At 44.6% G+C, this 22,881-nt stretch overlaps 6 protein-coding genes across 9 annotated transcripts; 3 read left to right on the top strand and 3 right to left on the bottom strand.

Moving 5' to 3' along the window:
• Nucleotides 1-320: 320 nt before the first annotated feature.
• Nucleotides 321-3,980, top strand: LOC108599721 (lon protease homolog, mitochondrial). 2 transcript variants are annotated; one of them, XM_017986718.1, is made up of 9 exons: nucleotides 321-758; nucleotides 820-1,078; nucleotides 1,143-1,587; nucleotides 1,645-1,774; nucleotides 1,835-2,139; nucleotides 2,202-2,624; nucleotides 2,682-3,401; nucleotides 3,474-3,663; nucleotides 3,721-3,980. In XM_017986718.1, exons 1-9 carry the CDS (start codon nucleotides 408-410, stop codon nucleotides 3,952-3,954), a joined length of 3,057 nt encoding a protein of 1,018 aa, XP_017842207.1. In that variant the 5' UTR covers nucleotides 321-407; the 3' UTR covers nucleotides 3,955-3,980. The 2 variants fall into 2 exon arrangements, with proteins under 2 accessions (XP_017842207.1, XP_017842208.1); XM_017986719.1 differs by having other exon boundaries at nucleotides 322-758; nucleotides 1,197-1,587.
• Nucleotides 3,981-4,134: 154 nt separating this feature from the next.
• On the bottom strand, nucleotides 4,135-5,849 carry LOC108599724 (venom protease). The gene is made up of 5 exons (XM_017986722.1): nucleotides 5,482-5,849; nucleotides 5,282-5,424; nucleotides 5,093-5,229; nucleotides 4,711-5,041; nucleotides 4,135-4,655 (listed from the first exon to the last, which is right to left on the bottom strand). Exons 1-5 carry the CDS (start codon nucleotides 5,573-5,575, stop codon nucleotides 4,137-4,139), a joined length of 1,224 nt encoding a protein of 407 aa, XP_017842211.1. The 5' UTR covers nucleotides 5,576-5,849; the 3' UTR covers nucleotides 4,135-4,136.
• Nucleotides 5,850-6,376: 527 nt separating this feature from the next.
• Nucleotides 6,377-9,507, bottom strand: LOC108599725. Of its 2 annotated transcripts, none has more exons than XM_017986724.2 (3): nucleotides 9,236-9,507; nucleotides 9,152-9,170; nucleotides 6,377-7,775 (listed from the first exon to the last, which is right to left on the bottom strand). In XM_017986724.2, exons 1-3 carry the CDS (start codon nucleotides 9,437-9,439, stop codon nucleotides 7,486-7,488), a joined length of 513 nt encoding a protein of 170 aa, XP_017842213.1. In that variant the 5' UTR covers nucleotides 9,440-9,507; the 3' UTR covers nucleotides 6,377-7,485. The 2 variants fall into 2 exon arrangements, with proteins under 2 accessions (XP_017842213.1, XP_017842214.1); XM_017986725.2 differs by having other exon boundaries at nucleotides 6,377-7,760.
• Nucleotides 7,963-9,258, top strand: LOC108599726 (general odorant-binding protein lush). The gene is made up of 3 exons (XM_017986726.2): nucleotides 7,963-8,267; nucleotides 8,323-8,473; nucleotides 9,011-9,258. The coding sequence occupies exons 1-3, from the start codon at nucleotides 8,034-8,036 to the stop codon at nucleotides 9,097-9,099; spliced, it is 474 nt and encodes a 157-aa protein (XP_017842215.1). The 5' UTR covers nucleotides 7,963-8,033; the 3' UTR covers nucleotides 9,100-9,258.
• A 115-nt stretch (nucleotides 9,508-9,622) lies between the features above and the next one.
• LOC108599723 (transcription initiation factor TFIID subunit 6) lies at nucleotides 9,623-11,891 on the bottom strand. Of its 2 annotated transcripts, none has more exons than XM_017986720.1 (5): nucleotides 10,962-11,891; nucleotides 10,735-10,904; nucleotides 10,219-10,674; nucleotides 9,894-10,155; nucleotides 9,623-9,817 (listed from the first exon to the last, which is right to left on the bottom strand). In XM_017986720.1, exons 1-5 carry the CDS (start codon nucleotides 11,844-11,846, stop codon nucleotides 9,731-9,733), a joined length of 1,860 nt encoding a protein of 619 aa, XP_017842209.1. In that variant the 5' UTR covers nucleotides 11,847-11,891; the 3' UTR covers nucleotides 9,623-9,730. The 2 variants fall into 2 exon arrangements, with proteins under 2 accessions (XP_017842209.1, XP_017842210.1); XM_017986721.1 differs by having other exon boundaries at nucleotides 9,894-10,152.
• Nucleotides 11,892-12,642: 751 nt separating this feature from the next.
• Nucleotides 12,643-21,461, top strand: LOC108599720 (histone-lysine N-methyltransferase ash1). The gene is made up of 6 exons (XM_033293711.1): nucleotides 12,643-12,753; nucleotides 13,228-14,209; nucleotides 16,056-19,291; nucleotides 19,350-20,744; nucleotides 20,804-20,983; nucleotides 21,046-21,461. Exons 1-6 carry the CDS (start codon nucleotides 12,664-12,666, stop codon nucleotides 21,229-21,231), a joined length of 6,069 nt encoding a protein of 2,022 aa, XP_033149602.1. The 5' UTR covers nucleotides 12,643-12,663; the 3' UTR covers nucleotides 21,232-21,461.
• The last annotated feature ends 1,420 nt before the right edge of the window (nucleotides 21,462-22,881 follow it).

The raw sequence follows: 22,881 nt of genomic DNA, 5'->3' as shown, positions 1-22,881 counted from the left end.
ATGTATTTATTTTTTATTCGGCTACGAGTGATACGTTTGCGATAGCTCGATAGCGATAACAATGATGATGTGCCATTACCGATAGTAATTTCATTAGCACGAATAGTGCACGATATAGTTTATTAATATTTTTTAATGAGCTTTTGTTTTTTGAAGCTTAGAATATTTTGTTATCCTTTTGTAGCTAAATTGTCAATACGATGATGCTTAAATCTTAAATGTTTTGTTCATAACTAATAAATTACATTCTTTATATCGATAGTATAATCGATACTTTTGGGATCGCCGTATCCCGCTTGTCATTTCATCAGCGCTATCACATAATCACCTTACACTTTCAATTTTGTAGTTTCAACACTTGTTCTTGAATAAATTACCAACTGTTTGTGTTCACGAATTGCCAAAAAATGCTTTCACGAGCCGTACGTATGCGGTCGTCCATGATGCGCGGCTTGGCAACAGTCGCTGCGTGCACCCGAAATCGACAAGCTCAAAGCTCTATGCTTGAGTATTTTAACGAGGTGCGACTGCTGCGCTACAACAGAGCAGCAACGCTTATGCAGACACAGCGTTACTTCAGTCGGAAACGTGGAGATGAAGAAGATATGATGGCCGACGCAGAGCCAGAACTTCTAGGTGATCATCGCGATTCGCAGCAGTTGCCGGCAACGGTTGCTGTGCCCGACGTTTGGCCTCACGTACCGATGCTGGCGATGCGTCGGAATCCACTGTTTCCAAGATTTATGAAGATTGTCGAGGTTTGCTGCGATAACTTTTATAAAATTATCCGTTATCGCTTAAACTATCAATTACATGCAGGTTTCCAATCCGGTTATAATGGATCTGCTGCGTCGCAAGGTGAAATTAAATCAGCCATATGTGGGTGTCTTTCTCAAGAAGAGTGATGGCGAGGAGGAGATTATACATAAGCTGGACGATGTCTACTCCATAGGTACCTTTGCACAAATTCAGGAACTGCAGGACTTGGGCGATAAGCTGCGCATGGTTGTGGTAGCCCATAGACGCATACGCATCACTGGCCAAGTGGTTGAAGAGGTGCAGCCGCCAGCAAAACCAGGTAATGATACAAATACTGACACTGCCCGAACATTGTGACAAAAGCGTCGTCTCTTAACTCCTAGTGAAAATGACAACTTTGCATTATCCACTATTTAATATAAAATTACGCATCCCAGCTGAAGATCAGACTAATGCCGGCGCTGATGATGCTGCAACCGCACCTCGCAGTGCGCGGAAAGCACGCGGCCGTATACCAAGAAGACAGACTGCCAAGGTAAGAGACGCAGCCGCTGCCGAGGAGCTGGCGCAGCAACAAACGTTGGAAGCACCGTTGCCCAGCGGACGTGTGGAGTCCACTACCAAGCCTGTGCCGCCTACGGAGAAGACAGCCACATCAGAGACTGCTGAGGAAGAGGCAAATGCTACGCCAAGCCCACCACCAGTGCTAGTTGTGGAGGTGGAAAATGTCAAACAACCCGCATACAAACAAACCGAAGAGGTCAAAGCGCTAACACAGGAAATCATCAAAACCTTGCGCGATATCATAACCATGAATCCTTTATACAGGTGAGTTTTCAGTTTAAGCATGGAAATGTAAGAAATTAACGAATTTTTTCATTGTAGAGAAAGCTTACAGCAGATGCTGCATCAAAATCAACGCGTCGTTGACAATCCTATATATTTGTGTGATCTGGGTGCGTCTCTGTCAGCTGGCGAGCCAGCCGAGTTGCAGAAAATTCTGGAAGAAACTGATGTGAGCTATATATATATTGTTACCAAAGCTTATCTTATTAATTAATATTATCATTAATAGATTCCCCAGCGACTGTTGCTGTCACTTGCGTTGCTGAAGAAGGAACTAGAGCTGTCACGCTTGCAGCAGAAGATTGGACGTGAAGTGGAAGAGAAAGTGAAGCAGCAACATCGCAAATATATTCTGCAGGAGCAGCTGAAGGTCATTAAAAAGGAGCTGGGAATAGAAAAGGACGACAAGGATGCCATTGGAGAAAAATATCGCGAAAAGCTGAAAGACAAAACGGTACCCGAAAGCATCAAAACAGTAATAGACGAGGAGCTGACAAAATTGAACTTTTTGGAAAGTCACAGTTCCGAATTCAAGTGAGTAATAGCATAAAAGAAATGGCTCGGGATTGACATAAATTATTTTACTTTACTATTAGTGTAACGCGGAATTATTTGGACTGGCTTACCTCGCTACCTTGGGGCGTCATTAGCCCGGAGAATTTGTGTCTTGACAAGGCCACCGAAATACTAAACAACGATCATTATGGCATGGAAGATATCAAAAAGCGTATCTTAGAGTTTATGGCTGTGAGCTCATTAAGGGGCACCACACAGGGCAAAATATTGTGCTTCCACGGACCTCCTGGTGTAGGCAAGACTAGTATAGCCAGATCCATAGCACGCGCACTAAACCGCGAGTATTTCCGCTTCAGCGTGGGCGGTATGACAGATGTAGCCGAAATCAAAGGCCATCGCCGTACCTATGTAGGCGCCATGCCTGGCAAGCTTATACAGTGCCTTAAGAAGACGAAAACGGAGAACCCACTGGTCCTTATCGATGAAGTGGACAAGATTGGCAAGTGAGTAAATCGAAATAAATTGCTAAAGCTTTTATTCACATTTATACACTTGCACAGGGGCTATCAAGGTGATCCAAGCTCAGCGCTATTAGAATTGCTGGATCCTGAGCAAAATGCCAATTTTCTGGATCACTACTTGGACGTGCCTGTGGACCTGTCGCGCGTGCTGTTCATTTGCACGGCGAACGTGATTGACACTATACCTGAGCCGTTGCGTGATCGCATGGAGCTCATTGAAATGTCCGGCTATGTGGCAGAAGAGAAAGTAGCTATTGCACGTCAGTACCTAATACCGCAGGCTATGAAGGACTGTGGTCTGACCGAGAAGCAGGTCAACATAACCGAGGATGCGCTTAATATGCTCATAAGAAGCTATTGCCGAGAGTCTGGTGTGCGTAATCTGCAGAAGCAAATTGAGAAGGCTATACGCAAGGTGGCGTTCCGTTTGGTGAAAAAGGAGGGCGAAGAATTCGCTGTTAATGCTGAAAATCTCACGACGTTCCTAGGCAAACAAATCTTCAGTTCCGATCGAATGTACAACATAACGCCCGCTGGCGTGGTTATGGGCTTGGCCTGGACCGCCATGGGTGGCTCTGCTTTATATATCGAAACCTCTAGGCGTCACATACGCCCTGAGAAACCCGAATCCAACGCGGGCACACTGCATCTAACTGGTAATCTGGGAGATGTAATGAAGGAGTCTGCGCAAATAGCGCTCACAGTGGCGCGCAATTTCCTCTACACAAACGACCCAAAGAACAAGTTCTTGGAGCAAGAGTGGGTCCACTTAAACTTAAATAGTTTCTTTTCTTTATATAAATGTTGGCTTACTCTTTTTTTTTTTTTTAGACATATACACTTGCATGTGCCTGAAGGCGCTACGCCTAAGGATGGACCCAGTGCGGGAGTGACAATCATTACAGCTTTGGTTTCTTTGGCCACAGGCAAGCCAGTGCGCGCGGATGTCGCCATGACGGGTGAGGTGTCACTCAAAGGCAAAGTACTAACTGTGGGCGGCATCAAGGAGAAGACCATTGCTGTAAGCTGTAATCCTATAGAATCAATTGAGCTTTTATTTAAATGATTTTAATTGCAGGCTCGTCGCAGCGGCGTTACCTGCCTTATACTACCCGCTGACAACAAGAAGGACTTTGAGGAATTACCCAGCTTTATTACCGATGGTCTGCAGGTGCATTTTGCCAACGAATATGACGACGTCTACAAGATTGCCTTTGCGGACAGTACAGTACAATCAAGCAGCAGCAGTGAAGCTAAAGAAACGCAACAGAAGATTGCCGGCATTGCTGCGGCGCAGTCAGCTAGCACGTAGATGTAGAGGCTAACTTTAGACTTACTAATTGGGCAGGGCACTGGGGACACAAATAGAGTTCTTATATATATGTTATATATATTTTATAGAGATTTGATAATGTTATATGTATGTATTATGTGCATGTAGCCAAGGCAAGCATTTGTTCAACTAAATCCAATTAAATTGAAAGTAAATGACGCTTAAATGTCCGCATTGGATATGATCCAGTCAAGATAGCGATCCACGCGCGTATAGACACCTGGTCGTTCCGGTTCGCCACAGCGCACGCCCCAGGAGACAATGCCAATGGATACCCAACGATTGTTTGGCAGCTGGACCAACAAGGGACCACCACTATCGCCCTGACAGCTATCCTGCCCACCTTCTGGCTCGCCTGCGCAAATTACGGTGCTTGGTATATGCTCAACCATGGCCTTCTGACAATCCGTCTGTTTCCACACTGGTAAACTGGCCTCCATAAGCACCTTGGAGTGTGGACCGCTAAAAGTTTGTGTGCCCCAGCCCATAACAATGGCATGACGTCCAGTCCAATCCTCATTTAGCGGCGGCATGCACACAGGCCATATGTAGCTGTTGAACAGCGTGGGGCGCTCTATGCGAATAAGTCCTATATCATTCTCATAACTCAACGAATCGAAATCGGCATGCAACACCATGGTGGCGATTCTAAAATCACGCGAGCGAGTCTCATTCAATTGCTGGAAGCAATACAAACTTTTAAATATTTTCCCCATTGGTTTTTACTCTACTTACATGCGTATTATACTCGCCCAGGCGCACAAAGAGCTCCTCCTTGGTGCGCTTGTGCAAGCAGTGAGCCGCTGTAAGGACATGGCGATCTGTGATGAGCACACCACCACACCAGACATGAGGCAGACCCTCACGCAGCAAGGCCGCCATCCAAGGCCACTCATCCGGCTCCGCTGGACGGCCACCAGTTATCCTAGGATACTGACGTGTGGTAATGCCGCAACCACGCTGCTCTGGGCGATTGACGATGCGTGGGGTCTCCTCGTGGCTAGGCGATATTTGTGGGCTAAAGCGTGAGCTACTCGCCTGCTCCGTGCAGCAAATACCGATGGAACTAAGATATGAAAATGAAATAGGAAATCTTTTAAGCTAAATACGCGTGTACCTTTTTTCTATGATGCAAAGCTGCGAGACTAAACGCCAGACATCATCCTTTAGCTCGGGCATGCGACAATAAATGATATGACGGCAGCGTCCAGCATCGCCAAGAGAAGTGCGACAAGGTCCATAGTCCTTGTTCTCCTATAGAATGCATTAATAGACAACACTTTTTGATTTATTTTCAGGAACGTACCAGCAGTGAAGCTTCTGCCTGTCGCTTGCTCAAATGATGACGTGATAAAAAGTCGGTTTTATTATTGGCATTAGCATTGCTATAAAGCTGATTCTCAGCTGCGCCCCATTGGAACTCCTCGTTGTCGCTCAATTCCAGCAAATCTTTTATAAATCGTATCTTTAGTTTAAACCCAATGTATGTTTTAGTTAATGCCTTACCTGTATACTCGGCGGAGTAGCTTTTGGCCAGCGGCAATTGGCAATTGACGCTGAGCAGCGCCACAAATATAAGTATAACCTTCAGGCACTGCATCTTAAAGCAGTTTAATGCCTACAGTAATTTAAAACTTTTATCGCGTATCGCAAGCAAACTTCCGCTGAGCGGAATACCAAAGCTTAGTTGTTGCTCTCGATTTGCAAGCTCCTGCTCTCAGTAGACTGAGCTTGACTTACAACAATGCTTCACCTTGCATGTGAACTTGTTTATGGTTTTTCCTTAGCGAATTGTCTCTGGATGTAGTAAATATAATAATTGCAAGTCGCGTACCGCTCAACTACAGCTTATGCGTGCTGGATGTAGAAAGCTTCAATGCGCACTTGAGCGCGTCTTCAACTGTGCGGTTTTTATATTAAGCAGATATAAACTTCTATACAAACTATGGTGGCTTATCAGTGGACTGCAAGCTCTCTCATGCCGGTCCCTTTTAATGCTTATTAGTTTGCAGTTAGACCTAGTTAGTTACCCCCAGATTAGAAGATGCTACATGTCGAGAGCGTAGCTTAGCAACATGTTGTCATTGTTGCTCATAAAGCTTTGGGGGTACGTGCCGTGCATTGCTAATGATGCGGTCCGTCGGGTTTTAATTCCATAGAAGTCTCATTGCAGCTACTCGTATTACCAAATACAATTGTATAAAAATAGCTGGTTTTCTGTATTCTACACTTAATTGACTTATATCAAGGCAGCATCAAAACAATAGATTAATCATGCAAGCCTGACATCTCAGTTTGAGATGTCTCAAATGTCATGCTGTTGAATAAACTTTCCGTTTTCAATTCTGTTAAACATTGTTACAATTTATTTGTGATATTTGTTAACTAAAATACAACAGTATTTCTGTAATGTTATTATCATTGATACGCTTCATTTATTTTTATTAAGCAACACACAAAAACTTAAACTAAATGCTGGAAAAATCATTCTTCTTAGGGACTGGTCGGTCTTTTTAGAAAACATGCTTCTTATGTTTTTAGATATACTTTGATTTTTGAAAAAGGATTTTCATAAAAATATAAATAGAGCGTGTCTTGTGGAAACCGTAAGCGGCATAGAAATTGTACGGATTTATATTTTTTGCGGTGTAAATAACTAAATACCTACATATATAGTTCATATATTTATGTATATAAAATCAGTACACATTTATGTTACGCTTGTATATATATCTTGAAACATTTACTACTACAACTACACATATATAGCTAAATAGGTTAACATCAATTCATAATATATAGTATATGTATTTTCGGTTAGTTCATTAGGTGGATTTTATTTGATAAGCCCCTAACTACGGCTTTTCGCTCAGTTGTTGTTAATGCAATTGGATTATCTTTGGTTTTCTAAATTTTAAGATTGATTGTGTTGTGCGTGAGATTTCTTGAGTTTATATAATAGCAGCTAAAAAGTAGTTTTCAATTAATGTCGCATTTCTGACATTGTCTTTAAATTTTTTAAGAAATTATTTGGTTTCTTTTTTCATTAAGCTAAAAATTGCTTGTGCATTTTGGACTGCCATAAATTTACATCACGGGATCACATTTAGGTTTACAAAATCATAAAGTAATGCTGATATATGTTTTATGATATACAATTGTTTTTTTTTTTTTTTTGGGTCAAAGGACTTTGTGCCATTTAAGCTCATTAAGTTAAAAGTAGCAGACAGGGAAGACTTTGCTTTGACCGTATTGAGCAAAGGAAATTGTTTTAAAATCTAGACTTAAGGTAAAAGTAAATTATTGCTGCGCTGGTGATTCTTGATTGATCCTGTATTAACAAGACTTACATAGTATTTCAAAAATTGTGCTTTGAACAGTTGCTCAGATTATGCAGAGGCTATAGTCGCCAGAAAAGAATTAAAATCCATGATGCTTAAATTTTCCATTTTAATTTGCCTCACTGAGCTTTGGGCTTATTTTGATTTTGATACTTGGTTCGTAGCTTGTCTACTCAACCAGTCGAACGCCTGCTTCCACATCGTCGGCCATGCTGACACCTTTCTTCTTTTTACCATCCGCTGGCTTCTTTTTGCTCAGCACCAAGGTCTCCGGCTCATCCTGGGACTGCTGACGCTTGCCGCCGCCAGCTCCGGCGCTGTTGCTGCGAAGCTTGAAGCGCGTAGTAGCCGCTGCCGCATTATTGTTGGCGCAATTACAAATGGCATCAAACATGCGCACTACAAATCCGCGGGCGCGATTCACTACCTTGGCGTTCTTAAAATCTGGTATGGCGAAACCTAAAGCGTTTAGTGCCAATGAAGTTATAAAGAAAATAATAATAATAATAAATTGAGTGAGAAGCTTGCGGGAAAAGTGCACGAAAGTATGCGCATGCAATCGCAGTAAAAAATTTAAAATTTTTAATGCAAACGTAAAAATTAACTGTTAATTAAAGCTAGTTTTAATTGCTGGGCTCCATGGTAACGCCCAACTGGGCGAGCCTATATAGCCGTGCACCATAAGCGCATCGCACGCATTTGCGTCTGATCGTTATAATGTGCATCGACAAATCTGCTGCAACAACGTGGAACAGCTTAAGACCCTACATTAGCCTGGGCCTCCTACTGCTGCTGCCCACGCTGAACGATGCCGTTAATATGGAACAGTTTTTGCAATCACTGGATATGATGCGCAATGGCTGCACACCCAAATTCCCAAAGGTGACGCTGGAGACATTAAATCGCATACGCGTCGGTGATTTCGATTTGGAGCCCACACAAGATCTGATGGTAAGCGATGCATCTTTCTGAGCAGCTGAACTTTGACTAATTCTTCTTTGAGTAGTGTTACACAAAATGTGTGGCCCAACTGGCTGGCACTTTAACTAAAAAAGGAGAATTTAGTGTGCCAAAAGCCTTTGCACAGATGCCCATAATTCTACCACCTGAGCTGCTCGAGCCGGGGAAAAAAGCACTAACTAACTGCAAGGATGCACGTAAGTGATATCAGTTTAACCTTTGAAATTTTAAAAAAATAAGTTTTTTGAGCATTATTCTCAAACAGCTAATTTCAATCCAACGAATGTATTTTAAATTAACGTTCTAATTTGCAAGCGAATTATATCTTTCGATTGCCAATTATTAAGTTTTCGAATTCAATAGTCGAGAAATAATTAAATTTTTAACTAACAAAAACACCTTCAAAAATTTTTGGAAATGCAAATTTATACATTTAAAAAATTATTTGCATAATAAATAACAATGAACGTTAATAACATAAAATAAATAAATCTATCAATTGACAGCAGTTATGTTAAAAAAATATACAAATTTAGTCATAATATTCGTTGTCTATTTTTTCTTTTAAAGAAATAAACATTAAGTCGATTAAATGATTAACACCTGAGATACTAAATGTATTCTGGTAAAATCACCCGTGAAGAATTTAAAAACTTTTCAGCTATAAATATCAACGTTTCCAACATTAACGTTAAATCTTTGCTAATTAAAAATTGAGAACTATTTAATTTCAGAAAAAGCTTACAAAGACACATGCGCCAAGGTATACTACACAAGCAAATGTTTGGCTGACTTTGACCGTGCCCATTTTAGTTTTCCATAACCAAATAGCCTGGAAGGTACTAAAATGTTGAAACACTTGAAGTTGTACTTACTCGGTCGCTTCTCCTTGCCCTGAAAAAAATTGCATATTGTTTGTAAATAGATTTAACGCATTAATAAATAAATAGCCAACCAACCTGTTGCGATTTCTGGGATTCGAACGCACGTTTATTGGCCTCAGTTTCGGCACGTTGGACTACGTCGTCGATAAACTCGTGGAGTGCAGCCATATTGTTAGGATTTTGTTTGAACTGCTCAATGCGTATCTCCAAATTATCCGATTCGATTTTGTCCACGCTGTCCGGGGAAGCGGGCTCGGGATCCGCGAATCTCGCGTGCATTTTTCTGATTTATATCAAACTTTATAATGCTCAGAAATGAATGCGGAAATTTTGTGCGCCTTTGTGCTCCGTGCGCTTTAGAGTTGTGTTAAAAATCAATAGACATGCACATGCGTGTTGCATGCGTGCCCAGCTGAGAGCCGAGTGGCTTTTGGGGGTTGGGGGCTCAGGGTTGTTTGCTGGCACTTGTGGCAACTTGTTTAGTGCTGTTTATTGCATACTTGTTGTACAAAAAGACTTTTCACTTAAGAGCTAATAAATTGTTGTTTTTGAGGGCCCTGCAGAGTTAGGCTATTCCAGATGCGACAAGTCATCCAGCTCGGGCGGTACGCGCACAATTTCCGTTTCAATGATAAATGAATTGGCATCCAAAATGCTCTGAAATGCGTATATAAACAGCATATTAGAGTAGGTGGATTTAGGGAGTTGGCAGGTAGCCAGGGCTGCTACACACATTCTCATTGCTGCGCGATGCGGACAGCAGGCTGCTGCTAGTGCCGCCTCCTATACTGCCAGCTGATGAGGAATTTGAGTTCGATGCATTGGCGCCATTCGCTGAGGAGGAAGATAGCACCAAGCCATGCGGCGAGCTGCCACGACGCACCAGCTTGGCCTGTGACTGCTGTGGCGAGTTCTGCGTAACAATAAGAAACTTTTGTGCTGGCTGGTTCGCCTGTAGGGCTCGTATCTGAGGCAGCGCAGATACTACAGGACTGCTAAAAGTAAATTAAGTACATTAGCATATTAAGCGTATAAATTTGTGTGTATATTTGACTAACCCTTGTCGTTGGGCGTTGGGTATTGATACACGGCCAATGGCTGTGGCTGTCTGGGCGGCGCTCGTTATGGGCGCCGTGCTAATGCTGGTTGAGGCTAACGTTATTGCACTGCTGGCTGGCGAATTGCGCACCTTTATCACCGCCTGGCATAGCGATGGTCCCAAAAAGCCATAATCGTTCTTATATTCCTCCGCTGCGTCGGGAGCACTACGCATTTGCTTCAATATGGGCGGACAGCATTTTTGGAGCATGGCACGTATGTGACCCGCGGCAGTTTTGTCCGTATTGCTCATAGAGGTGCCCATCAGGTGGGGTTCAATGCGTTCTGATATGAATTTGAGCCGCGGTATTATGAATACCTTGATCACTTCGCCGCCCAACTCGGACAATCCCGCTATGGAGCCGTATAGCGAAGATAAATGTGTCTTGTCATTTTGAAGCGCTTTGCTAAAAATGCTGTAAATAAATTTCTAGAATTAGAAAGCGTCATGTTTTTTATTTGGTATTGTTAATTACCGTGTCACACGCGTTTGTAGATTATTTGTAAGCGTATTGAATGTTTTGCAAATTTGCGCCATCAGACGTGAGGCAAAATCACGCAAGGCCCAATGATTGTCCAGTTCCGGTCGCATGCATAGCTGCTTAGATACTATGCAGGTCATCACTGAGGGTATAAGTTCGTGTAGCTATAATTAAAAAAACAACTTTAAATGCTGATAAATAGATTGCACTGTCAGCCTTACATATTTCTCCAAAAAGAGCGAAGGATTGTCCAGCAGCGCGCGTACCATGCGCATTAAATAAATCAACAATGCCAAATTATTTTGCACCACATTCACCTTAACGCCTTCGGCTATGAAGGTGCACATACGTGGAAGCATCTCATGTAAGCCAGGATCAGAGCCAAGTGATTGCAGAGCTTCAGCGCGACGTGGTTCGTCCGAGCCCACACAGGCCTCGGTTATTTCCTTGTAGTACAACTGCTGCTCCACAGATAGCTCGTGTGTTGCCAGCTGCTTGACATGTATGGTCTCCACGTTCTTGAGCTTGTGTATTTTACCAGTGGTTGGTTTGCCGGCAGCATCTTTGTTTAGTCCTTGGTCCAATTTGATAACAGGATTCACAGAGTCTAGGAACTGTGAGTCCTTAGACAGGGGTGCAGGATTCTCTGGCACTGTGGGCTGTATTCCATCCACCACAAACCAATGCGATCGCAGCGTTATATCCAGTGGTATTTTTACATTGCTGTTGGAAGTTATTTCACTTAAATCAATCTCTTTATCTTCCGTAAAATGCAGTTCTCGACCCCCGCCGGATGCGAAACGAAATGGTATAAAATCTTTGGCCACGAATCCGTACTGTGGTTCAACGTTGCGCACCTTAAGCGACATGTCGATATCCTTGATGGAGAGCTTCTGCCGCTTAGCGTGATGCATAAACTTTGCGGCGTCCTGTACAATGCGCTTTAGTTTTATTGATACATCTTCAGCAAGCTCTTTAGCAGCGTCATCTGATAGAGATCCCACGCCTATACTCTCGGCTATCACTTTCATTGATTCGGCAGATATGCTGGAGCCGTACAGCATACTGCTGGCTGTAGTGTTTGGTTTCGACGCTTTGTTGCTCATTTTAATAAAAGAAAACAAAATTTTCTTGTCCCAAAACACTCTGCAATAGAGTTGCCATCAAAAACAAATCCACAGTGTTAGAAAACTTGCAAACTACGCGGGCGTTCATATAATGTGCTCGATAAAAACAGCTCGATAAGTCAGTATATTATCGAATATGTCGATAGTTTCTTTTCTTTATTTATGTTAGCACTTTGTGGCTTTTTTGTTTTATTAAAAGTTTTAAGTAATTTGAAGCGCAAAAGATTGCCAAAATAATGCCACAAACATTTAGAAGCTGATTTAAGTGCAAGTGATTAAAAGAAGCACAGCAGAAGAGCTTTACTAAGTTGTAATGCAGTGAAAATTTAAGAACTCAACTGCGGAGTGAAAACGGCGCCATTTTAAGAAACAAAACAAAGCCACGGGCAAAAAAACAGCCAACAAAACTTGAATGCAATGCAATTAAAGGCGCAAACTTCATTTGCATATGCTGCCCAGATAACAATTTCATTAACGCTGTGCATAATTAATTAACGTTAAAAAGAAAATTTTAAACGTAAGTGTGTTTGTGTAGAGCATGTGAGTGTATACATATGTGTGTGCGTGTGTGTGACTAACTACAACCTCCCGCTTCCGTCCCCCCATATTAGTCGAAATACAACAACTGTTTGCTGCTCTCTTTTGGCTTGTCTGTGGCGTTTTGTGGTTTGACCTACTTTGATAGTCACAAAATTCTTAACGCGCTGTAATTAAAGTGGCCAGAGCTGGTTCATATTTATATATATAGAGTATTTATTATTATTTTGCTTTTTAGCGCCGCCCGTCGAGTCGAAATATGAGCAGTGGCCAACATGAGGCAGCAGCAGCAAGAAAGGAAAAGGTATTCGAAACGCAACGTACACCAGAATCCGGCAGTGAAAATGAGGCAAGTCTGACTCCCTGTCCCCCACTTAAGCAGTTATGCTAACACGTGCCTACAAAATCACATAGTACAGTAATAACTTGTTAAAGCAAAACTTCAAGAGCGAACATTTGTGTTGTTTAAGTTGCCAACAGCTGTCTGCTCATGCTCTGAAATTAAGAGCGAAAACAAAATCTTAGCTTTATATGCTCTCTTAATGATAACTGAGCATTTTCTGACAATAAGTTCAGCTTAGCTCTGTCTACAAATGCTTGTCGATCTGTTTTATCTAGCAGGAGCAACTATTCGTAGTGTCCAATTTTGTTATGCATATATGTACATACATACATATGTCAGCGTATTGTCTATCTATATTTATAATAGGTTAAGAGTCTTATTATAAAATAAATGAAGAGCTCTTGGCACGTGCCATCTTGATTTGAATATTGTTCTTATGCAAATAATGCGTTTGGTTAAATGTTTGCTTTGTTCTTTCAGGAAACAGACTCCATTACGGATCAGTCGAGTCAATCGAAGTCTACGAAATCAGCCACACAATTTAGCGTGCAGCGTTCGGATACAGATGGACTGCGCATGAAAATCTCAGCAATAAGATTCCCGCCCACAAAAGCAGCAAATTTACACAGTGTTACAGCAAGTAAGCAAACAAAGGAGCGCAAAATGAGTGCGCTGGAGAAGGAGGGGGAGAAGGGACGCGAGGCAAGTGTCTGTTCGACAGAAACAAAGGATAGATTTAAGGAGCAGGAGAAAGCCATGTTAGCTGCAAATCCAACCAAAAAGATTAAAGTCAAACACAAGAAGATGACACAAAAGACAAGCAGTAGCAGCAATATAAACAATAATAATACCTATAATAACAACAACACTAACAAAAGCAAGCGCTCAAATGCTGCTGCGTTTAGCTCAGATTCCGAGGATGATTTACCGCTAAAGATGCACATGCAACAGCGAGCGCCGCGTCTATTGCTAACAGCCATAGGACAGAGTCAAGGGGAACACTTGGGCTTGTCCAGTAGCGATAACGAGGAGCTGCCCCAACTGGTAAAGGCGGCCATAAAGTGTGTGGAAAGCGACAACGAGGATGTTGCAACCAAAAACAAGCAACAACTGCCGCAATATCAGTCAACGCTGCTGCAGGATTTCATGGAAAAAACGCAGATGTTGAATCAAGTCAAGCAGCCAGGTGCCGCAAGTGGGAGCCTCTTGCCACAGCAGCAACAGTTGCAGCTGCAACAGCAACGCAAGCGACGCGGTCGCCCCAAAAAGATGTCCAGCAGTGTGGCAACTGCTTCAAGCTCTGTGGCAGCTGCTGTGTCGAACGTCAATGAGTCTGCAGACTCAGGCGTTATAAGCACCACTCCATCGCCTAAAATGCCGCAGAGTGCTGCAGCTTCTGAGGTGTCCAAGCCTAAGATAGGCATGGCCTATTTAGGAAAGACAGCGTATGTGTTATGCATTCGTGTATTTTTTACGTGTGTATGTGTATCCACTCGTTTCTGCTTGCTTGCTTTAGTCAGTCGCAAGTGTTCTAAGCAAACAGCATATAAGTCGGGCAAATAACAGATCGTAAAAGATACATTTGCTGTATTATAATATATAATACCCGCTCAGATTCCTCTAGCTCTCGCGAAGCAACAATAGATCGATTGGTTATTACAAAAAGTGTTCATTCTTCGAGATTCGTTTTTTAACTTGACATCGCGCAGCGTACAGCGGATTTACTAATAATGCTTGGTACATAAGGGTGGTTAGGCTAGGTATATTAGGTATACAGAAGATCATTATGTTTGTCGGTATGTAATAGTTTTGATCAAAAAGCGTTTCGTATGTTTTTTGGTTACGTAGCGGCCACTACATCTGCTCTCATATTGGATGTGAAATACTCTTAATTCAGTACGCTGTAGTAGTGATATTAGCGTCTCGTGGTAAATTATCTTGGACGGTTCAGACTAGTGGACAGACGCGAATATCAGCCACTCAAAAGCTACATAACTCTGAGCTATTATGTTATCTCGCGCTAGATTGGCCAGACATGCAGAATTAGTACAGATACAGTCCTAATTGTGTACTGTCGCGCAAGTGTGACTGTTGTTGCTATTTACCGCAATCTCGAAGGTGTGCGCGCATGCTAGATTATGTAGTACAGATTAGTGGTTGGCGGCTATATTGTAAGCAGAGGAACTGAAGTGGTTAAACAACATCTCCTCCGCAAAGAAAATAACAAAAGTAAAGAGTGCTGACGTCGTCTTTTGACGTCGTTCCGTAGTGGTAGCGCCGCCTCGATTGCGATGTGCTGAGAAGTGACGCGACGGAGCACACGGCAAGACGCGTGCGCGAGCCGCTGTTTAACGATTTATCATCGAGCATACTGATTGTAAGTCCGCTGCATAGCCATGGAAATACGTGCATGATTCGACATGCAACGGCTAAGCCTCAGAGCAGCCGAGCGAGAACGTGACCAACGCAGGTTGGTGCGATATAGGCAAACGCAAGCTCTCAAATGCTTGCCGGCCAGCGTGCGGCAGCGAGTTCTGTACGCAGTGTTAGCACCACGTGTATTCAAAACACGCTCACCAGATAGAGCACGCTATTGGCGAAATCAATCGCATTTGTGGCCCGGGTCGTCAGCCGGCACAAGAGCGCCAGTTGCAAGCCTCGCGCCCTCACAAATCTACAACGATAGTTGTGCCTGCTCGAGCTCTCTGGTGCGCCTTGCTTTGCTTATATTGCATCTGCTATGTGCGCCCAACGAATTAATTTAAATTGTCTAATAACTATTAAAAAGTAAAATACTTAAAAGGAAATGTTTTATATTTGAGAGTATTCAGTCAGAACCCAACATTCCTAGAAAAGATTTCAAAAGAAACCAAATAAGTTTAGTGAATAGTTATAGTAAATAGAGTAAAACTGAATTTTAATAGTCAAAGCTGAGGCCGCTGTGCAGTAAAAATGGAAGTGCAAAGATTTAAAACTAGTAAAATACAATTATATATATAAGAACTGGCAAGAACTTCTTTATTCACGACTAGATACCTAGGAGAGAATCATAAATTTAAGTCTGCTAGAAGGAGTAGGTAGATCAATACCAAAGGCTCAGCTAATAGTTCACTTTGATATTCGCTAACTGATAATATTTATAAATATATCGTGATACAACATATTCTAAAACTTGTGCAAAAAGTTATTAAAATGCAGGAAAAGCATTAGGTAAACAATATATTAGGCGTTTGCTATATGAATAAAATTTGCAATTCCGTTTTGATCATAGTAACTTATTTACTAATCCCTCATTTTGTATTCCACAGGCAAGATGATGCTACAGCGCAAGCCCTCCATAAGCCAGGAAACTGTTATACATGAACGCAAGAGCGGGTGCAAAATCAAAAGCCGCCGCTCCTCGGCCGCTAGCATGTGCAGTAGCTATGTGTCGGGAACGTCGCGGATACGGCGGCGTCATCGACGCAAGAGCTTCAGTCATTCAAAATCGCTGAACATCGACTCTAAGCTGCTCACTGAGATTGAGATTATAGCAAGCACGTTTCACGCTCGTTGTCGCATCCAGGACGATCGCCTGACAGCCAGCAGCGGCAAGGAGAAACTGATGGCGGACGCCAACAAACTGCAAGCGACCTTGACAGCACCAGCAACGCCTTTGCCGCTGCTTAATGCAAGCTCAGCGACAACTGTTTCAAGCGCCGGCAGCAACGCTTTGAAGCCACTAAAGCGCGCTTTAAAGAAACGCAAACTTAACGAACCGCTGATAGACTTTGCCATGCTCTCAGCAAGCGCTGGACATGCCAATGGTCATCATAGCAACAACGTGGGCAATGGCAGCAGTAGCAGCAATGGCGCTAAGCGACGTCACAAAAAGTCTAGTAGCAATAGCGGCGGCAGCAACAGCTCCAGTCCTGATGATCACAAGCTGCCGTTGAAGAAACGCCACTATTTGGTCACCAGCGGTGCTGAGGTGCCACGTCCACCTTTTGCCAGCAATGGCAAGCTCAATGCCGAGGCGTGGGCAGCGGCTGCGGCTGCAGCCAAGAGCAGCGCCAGCACCAAAGCTCAAGCTCATTTCAATGCCAAGAAACTGACGCCCAAGAAGCGTCATCTATTGGTTAACCAGGATGCTGCACCAGCTGCCGCTACTGCTGCTGTGGCTGTGGCAGTTGCAAGTAGCGCTGCGCCATCGCCTTCGCCATTGCGCGTGGTCATCGACAGTAATTCTATTAGCGGCGGTAAGTTACTGGATATAAGTCCCAGCTCGTTGTGCTCGCTCAAGCAGCAGCGACGTCAAGGCGCCAAGTCTCGTGGCTCCAGTAGCGCTGCTGCGGCGGCGGCAGCTGCAGCGGCTGTTGCTGTTGCTGCCGCTGCTAGGGATGCATCGCCAGCGGGCAGCAGCAGTTGTCCGCCTCCTGGTGTATTTGAACCATCTGTGGAGCTGGAAATACAAATACCCATACCCAAGTTGAACGAGTCGGTAATTACCAAGTCGGAGGTGGAATCGCCGCTGCTAGCAGCGCTCGATATGAAGGAGGTTGCCGATAAGAAGGAGCAATGCCAACGCGTGCTGGAGACGCTGCTGCACAAGACTGGAGGCAATCTGTTGCTCAAGCGCAAACGCAAGAAGATAAATCGAACGGGCTTCCCCACAGTGCGACGCAAGAAGCGAAAGGTCAGTGTAGAGCAGCAGCTGCCACAGGAGCAGCAAGCCGAGACGGACCAACTGCAGCAGACGACGACGCGGGAGACTCGGAGCAACAGCTCTCTGGCAGCGGAGCAGTGCGATCGTGTGCCATCAGCGGGAGAAGCTCAGGAGACATTTGTGGCGCGCAGCAGCAGCCAGCGCACGCCGCGCTTGTCTGTGGTGGCACTGGAGCGACTGCAGCGTCCACAGACGCCGGCGCACAACAGCGTTGCTGGTGGTGGTGGCGTTCATGCAAAGCGTGGACGCGGCAGGCCCAAGCAGCTAAAGGCAGCACAGCAAGTGGGGCCGGATCCGCCAGCACCAGCGGATCCCGTAAAGAAGCGTGGACGCGTTGCCGCTAAGCAGCCTGCGGCAGTGCCGCGTAATATAAAGCTACCCGCTGGCGTGGATCCCAATACAAACTTTAGTTGTCAGATACGGCTTAAGCGAGGCAAGAATATGCATCATCCGGCGTCCGAAACGCCCACGCCGCCAGCTGAGCTGGAGTTGGAGCCGATTGTGCCACAAACTAGGGATGAACTGCAGCGGATTGAGGTAGAGGCGGAGGCAAAACGGCAGAAGCAGCCGACGCCGCTCAATGAGCATGAGCCGCTGCCGGCTTTGGAGTGTGCCCACAGTCAGAGCACGGATTATGGCAGCTGCAGCGATGCTAGCGAGGATAAGAGCAACCATAAGCGCGCCAAGCGCAAAAAGAACTATCTAGTGGCGGGACTGTACTCCAACTATTACAAGCAGGCAGCTGGCGTGGCCACAGTCAACGGAGCAAGTACAACCAGCAAGCCACCACGTCAACCGGGTGATCCTAGCAGATTGCTACCGCCACCGGCTTATTGTGAGCGTTACTATCGACGCTCACGCCAGGACTTTGAGCTGCCCTTTGACATTTGGTGGGCTTACAGCCATGACAAGCTGCCCACGCGGCATGTGGTGCCTTCATGGAACTATCGTAAGATACGCACCAACGTCTATGCGGAGTCAGTGCGGCCGAATCTCGCGGGCTTTGACCATCCCAATTGCAATTGCAAGCCGCAGGCATCAGGCGCCTGCCTGGACAACTGTCTTAATCGCATGGTGTACACGGAGTGCGCGCCCAGCAATTGTCCAGCAGGCGACAAATGCCGCAATCAGAAGATCCAACGGCACGAGGTGGCGCCGGGCGTGGAGCGCTTTATGACCACAGACAAGGGGTGGGGTGTGCGCACCAAGCTGCCCATTGCTAAGGGCACCTACATACTCGAGTATGTGGGAGAGGTGGTCACGGAGCGCGAGTTCAAGCAGCGCATGGCCAGCATCTATCTCAACGACACGCATCACTATTGTCTGCATCTGGACGGTGGACTGGTCATAGATGGACAGCGCATGGGCAGCGATTGTCGCTTTGTCAATCACTCCTGCGAGCCCAACTGTGAGATGCAAAAGTGGAGCGTCAATGGCTTGTCACGCATGGTGCTCTTTGCCAAGCGTGCCATTGAGTCTGGCGAGGAGCTCACATATGACTACAATTTTTCGCTGTTCAATCCCTCCGAGGGTCAGCCCTGTCGTTGCAACATGCCGCAATGTCGCGGCGTCATTGGTGGCAAGTCGCAGCGTGTCAAGCCGCTGCCCATGGATGCCAAGTCCAAGGATGCCGCAGTTGCTGCTGCGGAAGCTGCAGCCAAAGATGCCGCTGATGGGCGTGGTGGACGCCAGCGCAAGCACAAAGCCAAGAAACGTGCCCAGGCCAAGGAGACGGCAGGAGCCAGGCTTGCCATCGTTGCTAAGCAGCAGCAGCTATCCGAGAAGGAGAAGAAACACATCAAGCAGTGTAGCATCTTTTTGGTGCGCAACTTTGAAAAGGTAACTGACACTGACTGCATAGCCACAAGTTTGTATTTTAAGAGCTTTGCTTTTGCAGATACGTCGCTGCCAGGCGAAGCGTCAAAAGGCATCATGCGTGATCGCTGACACCAACACTGGCGCTGATTCACCCGGCAGACGTCCCTCCACACCGTCGGCCAGCTCGCTGTTGGCGGCGCAAATCTCGGCGCTTTGCACGCCGCGCAATATGAAGACGCGTGGTCTGACGCAAGCTGTGCAGGATCCGGAGCTGGAAAAGATGGCCAGAATGGCAGTGGTTCTGCGCGATATATGCACAGCGCTGGAGTCGCTGAAAATGTTTGAGTTGCTTGCTGCCCTTAGCAATGGCAAGAAAAAGAAGCAGCAGCATCAGCAGAAGACAGGACGGCTGGAGTTTAAGGCCATACAAGCGCAAGTGGAGCAGGGACACTATAAGACGCCGCAGGAATACGATGAGGATATGTTGCAACTATTTGCCGAGGCGCGGCAGCAATATGCTGAGGATGCAGCCAAGTTGCAGGCGTTGGAGACCCTGCTGGAGGGTTACGAGCAGCAAAAGGCCGATGCTTACACTCAGCTGTTGGAGATACTGGACAAGCCGGAGCTCGTGGAGTGCTTCAAGTCCAATAAGTTGCAACAAGACGCTGCGCAGCCCATAGAATCAACCGCAGTTCCAGCTCCGGCAGCGCCAGCGTCATCTGAGCTAGTCGCTGGTGACGATGAGGATGTTATAAGCTGCATTTGTGGACTGTATAAGGATGAGGGCCTGATGATACAGTGCGCCAAGTGCATGGTCTGGCAGCATACCGAATGCACCAAGGCCGACATCAATGCGGAGAATTATCAGTGTGAGCGCTGTGAGCCGCGCCAAGTGGATCGTGAGATACCTCTCGATGATTTCACAGAAGAGGGGCATCGCTACTATCTGTCGCTCATGCGTGGCGAGCTGCAGGTGCGCCAGGGAGACGCTGTCTATGTGCTGCGTGACATACCCATCAAGGATGAGGCGGGCAAAGTGCTGCCTAGTCAGAAGCATACGTACGAGACAATTGGCGCCATTGACTACCAGGAGTGCGACATCTTTCGCGTCGAGCATCTGTGGAAGAATGAGGAGGGTAAACGTTTCATCTTTGGCCATCATTTTCTGCGCCCGCATGAGACGTTCCATGAACCCTCGCGTCGCTTTTATCCCAACGAAGTTGTGCGCGTCTCGCTGTATGAGGTCGTGCCCATTGAATTGGTAATTGGACGCTGCTGGGTGCTGGACCGCACTACATTCTGCAAAGGACGACCGAGGGAGTGCAACGATGAGGATCATTGCTTCATCTGCGAACTGCGCGTGGACAAAACGGCGCGCTTCTTCTCAAAAGCCAAGGCTAATCATCCGGCTTGCACTAAAAGCTACGCGTTTAGAAAGTTTCCAGAGAAACTCAAGATCTCAAAGTGCTATGCGGTATGTACAAAATTTAATGTGATATCTAAGCATTTTAAACTATTATTTTTATCTTTTAGCCACACGATGTGGATCCATCGTTGTTGAAATCAAGAAAGCAAAAGACTGATATAGAGTTAGCTGGCACACCTTTAAAGCCGGGCAAACAGGAGCAAAAGTCAGGTGGCACGGGCAACAGAAAACAACGCCAAACGCCAGCAGCTGTGCAGGTGTTGACGCCACAGGCTCCCAACGGGCAGGTAAATATTTAAAACTGTTTTTATACCTGAACTTTTATTAATTACGATCATTTTTACTGTAGCTGCTTAAAACGAAACGTTCACGTTTAGAGAACGTGTTGAATGGCATGAAACTCAAGTGTCTGGATGCGCAGACAGCGCAGGAGCAGCCTATTGATTTGTCCTATCTGCTGTCGGGAAGAGGCGCTCGGCAACGTAAGACGATCACGAGCAACACCAGCAGCACTGTAGGCACTCCCTCAGCTTAGTGGGAGGTGCTTCCATATATTGCCATGTACATATTAAAAGAACTTCAGAGGCATTGCGTACCATTTATACTTACATACATATATACTAGATACATATATATAGTTTAGATACATAATTTAAGAGATATATGCATAGTTAAGTGTAAAGCGCATAGCACGGTGATAGTAGTAATTCTAGTTTTTAAATTGTTATGAACAAATTTATTGAGCTACTTATTCTTATACAATTTTAATGCTTATTATCTTTATATTTATTTAATTGCATGCTTTTTTAAATAGTCAATTTATCTTATATATTTCAATCATGCTTGCATTTCCATTTACTATACACATATTATGTTTTACAAAAACCAAGGCTCCACCCTTATTCTACATAGCGTTTACAATTGTTATTTTAAATTATTATTATTATGTATTATGTTATGGCTGCTTATTAATCTACTTGCAACACAGGTAGCACACTCAATGCGCGTTTATTTTTTAGTCTATGTGTACATTTAAAAAAATTGTTATCAACTCCTAACAAAGAATTTGTAAGTAAAATATATATTTTCATTAACAAGCAAGCAATTTGTTTATTTTAGAATTCGCGGAATTTTTTGTTCCCAGCTTACAAGTAAATAATTAATGATTAAGGCTAGAATTAGCCATTTTCGAAAAGACGCTAAAAGGGCAGTACTTTGTTCGACTCAGACTGTCATACAGATAGCGATAGCAATAACGATTAGCGATAACGATAATGACTCTTTCACTCGCACCTGAGCGATTTGTAACATGCATGTGGCAGCATAAAATAATTAATTAAAAATAATAACTTAATTAATATAGGCCACTGCCACTGTGTTCGATTGTGCATTGGCTGCCTGCATTGTGTTGTATGATCAAGGTCGAGTTTAGGGACAATTGAAGCAACATCAGAATGAGTTTATACGCGAGCATTTTGCAACGTGAGTTTCCAGCCATTGACAATGAGCTGAAATCATATGTCGAGGGAGTACTGACCGGCAGCGTGGAAGACTTTGAGACAGGGGATGATATATTCGATGCTGTGGGTGACATACTCCAGAGCATCGATAACGAACGGAGCGAGGATAGTATACGCGCTCTTTGTGATGAGTTCCTCAACATTATGAAGAACAACTCGACGAATGTCGAGCGTAAGGTATTAAATGCGCCGGTAAATATTGAGGAAATGGCTAAGAATATGGAACGTATGGATATAGAAATGCAAAGCATTTGGGTGGTCAACAAGGACGGCGCCAATGTAAGTATTAACGATAGTAATTGAAGAGAGCAGTAATCTTATGGCCAATTACAGAAAGTGGACTCAAAGAAGCTGGAAAAGGCAGAGGCCAAGCTGATACAGAAACAGGAGAAACGGCAGGAAGTTACCAAGGCCGGTGTGGTGCCGGTAGCAGTAAAACTGCAAACGGCTACAGCCTCTCAGGTGACAAACAAAAAGAATACCAAACTGGACCAGAAGGGACTCAATCGCTCCATGGATATTAAAATCGAAAACTTTGATTTGGCTTTTGGCGAGAAGTGAGTAAAGTGCAGTTTCCAGTGTCAAGTGCTACAACTACTGACTTATATTTTAGAGTTCTGCTGCAGAATGCAAATTTGTTATTGTCCTTCGGTCGACGTTATGGA

Source organism: Drosophila busckii, chromosome 3L (assembly GCF_011750605.1).
Source record: "Drosophila busckii strain San Diego stock center, stock number 13000-0081.31 chromosome 3L, ASM1175060v1, whole genome shotgun sequence".
Taxonomy (NCBI): domain Eukaryota; kingdom Metazoa; phylum Arthropoda; class Insecta; order Diptera; family Drosophilidae; genus Drosophila; species Drosophila busckii.
This window is presented reverse-complemented; position numbering and strand designations above follow the sequence as displayed.

Excerpts from the sequence above, each read along its gene's own strand:
- LOC108599721 (XM_017986718.1), top strand. The coding sequence starts at position 408 with ATGCTTTCACGAGCCGTACGTATGCGGTCGTCCATGATGCGCGGCTTG. Across the intron at positions 1,775-1,834 it reads AAATTCTGGAAGAAACTGAT|ATTCCCCAGCGACTGTTGCT; the intron begins GTGAGCTATATA and ends TATCATTAATAG. Across the intron at positions 3,402-3,473 it reads AACAAGTTCTTGGAGCAAGA|ACATATACACTTGCATGTGC; the intron begins GTGGGTCCACTT and ends TTTTTTTTTTAG.
- LOC108599724 (XM_017986722.1), bottom strand. The coding sequence starts at position 5,575 with ATGCAGTGCCTGAAGGTTATACTTATATTTGTGGCGCTGCTCAGCGTC. Across the intron at positions 5,042-5,092 it reads CTTTGCATCATAGAAAAAAG|TTCCATCGGTATTTGCTGCA; the intron begins GTACACGCGTAT and ends TTCATATCTTAG. Across the intron at positions 4,656-4,710 it reads TGGGCGAGTATAATACGCAT|CAATTGAATGAGACTCGCTC; the intron begins GTAAGTAGAGTA and ends TATTGCTTCCAG.
- LOC108599726 (XM_017986726.2), top strand. The coding sequence starts at position 8,034 with ATGTGCATCGACAAATCTGCTGCAACAACGTGGAACAGCTTAAGACCC. Across the intron at positions 8,268-8,322 it reads AGCCCACACAAGATCTGATG|TGTTACACAAAATGTGTGGC; the intron begins GTAAGCGATGCA and ends TTCTTTGAGTAG. Across the intron at positions 8,474-9,010 it reads AACTAACTGCAAGGATGCAC|AAAAAGCTTACAAAGACACA; the intron begins GTAAGTGATATC and ends ATTTAATTTCAG.
- LOC108599725 (XM_017986724.2), bottom strand. The coding sequence starts at position 9,439 with ATGCACGCGAGATTCGCGGATCCCGAGCCCGCTTCCCCGGACAGCGTG.
- LOC108599723 (XM_017986720.1), bottom strand. The coding sequence starts at position 11,846 with ATGAGCAACAAAGCGTCGAAACCAAACACTACAGCCAGCAGTATGCTG. Across the intron at positions 10,675-10,734 it reads CTACAAACGCGTGTGACACG|CATTTTTAGCAAAGCGCTTC; the intron begins GTAATTAACAAT and ends ATTTATTTACAG. Across the intron at positions 9,818-9,893 it reads CATCGCGCAGCAATGAGAAT|AGCATTTTGGATGCCAATTC; the intron begins GTGTGTAGCAGC and ends TACGCATTTCAG.
- LOC108599720 (XM_033293711.1), top strand. The coding sequence starts at position 12,664 with ATGAGCAGTGGCCAACATGAGGCAGCAGCAGCAAGAAAGGAAAAGGTA. Across the intron at positions 12,754-13,227 it reads AATCCGGCAGTGAAAATGAG|GAAACAGACTCCATTACGGA; the intron begins GCAAGTCTGACT and ends TTGTTCTTTCAG. Across the intron at positions 14,210-16,055 it reads AGCGTATGTGTTATGCATTC|GCAAGATGATGCTACAGCGC; the intron begins GTGTATTTTTTA and ends TGTATTCCACAG.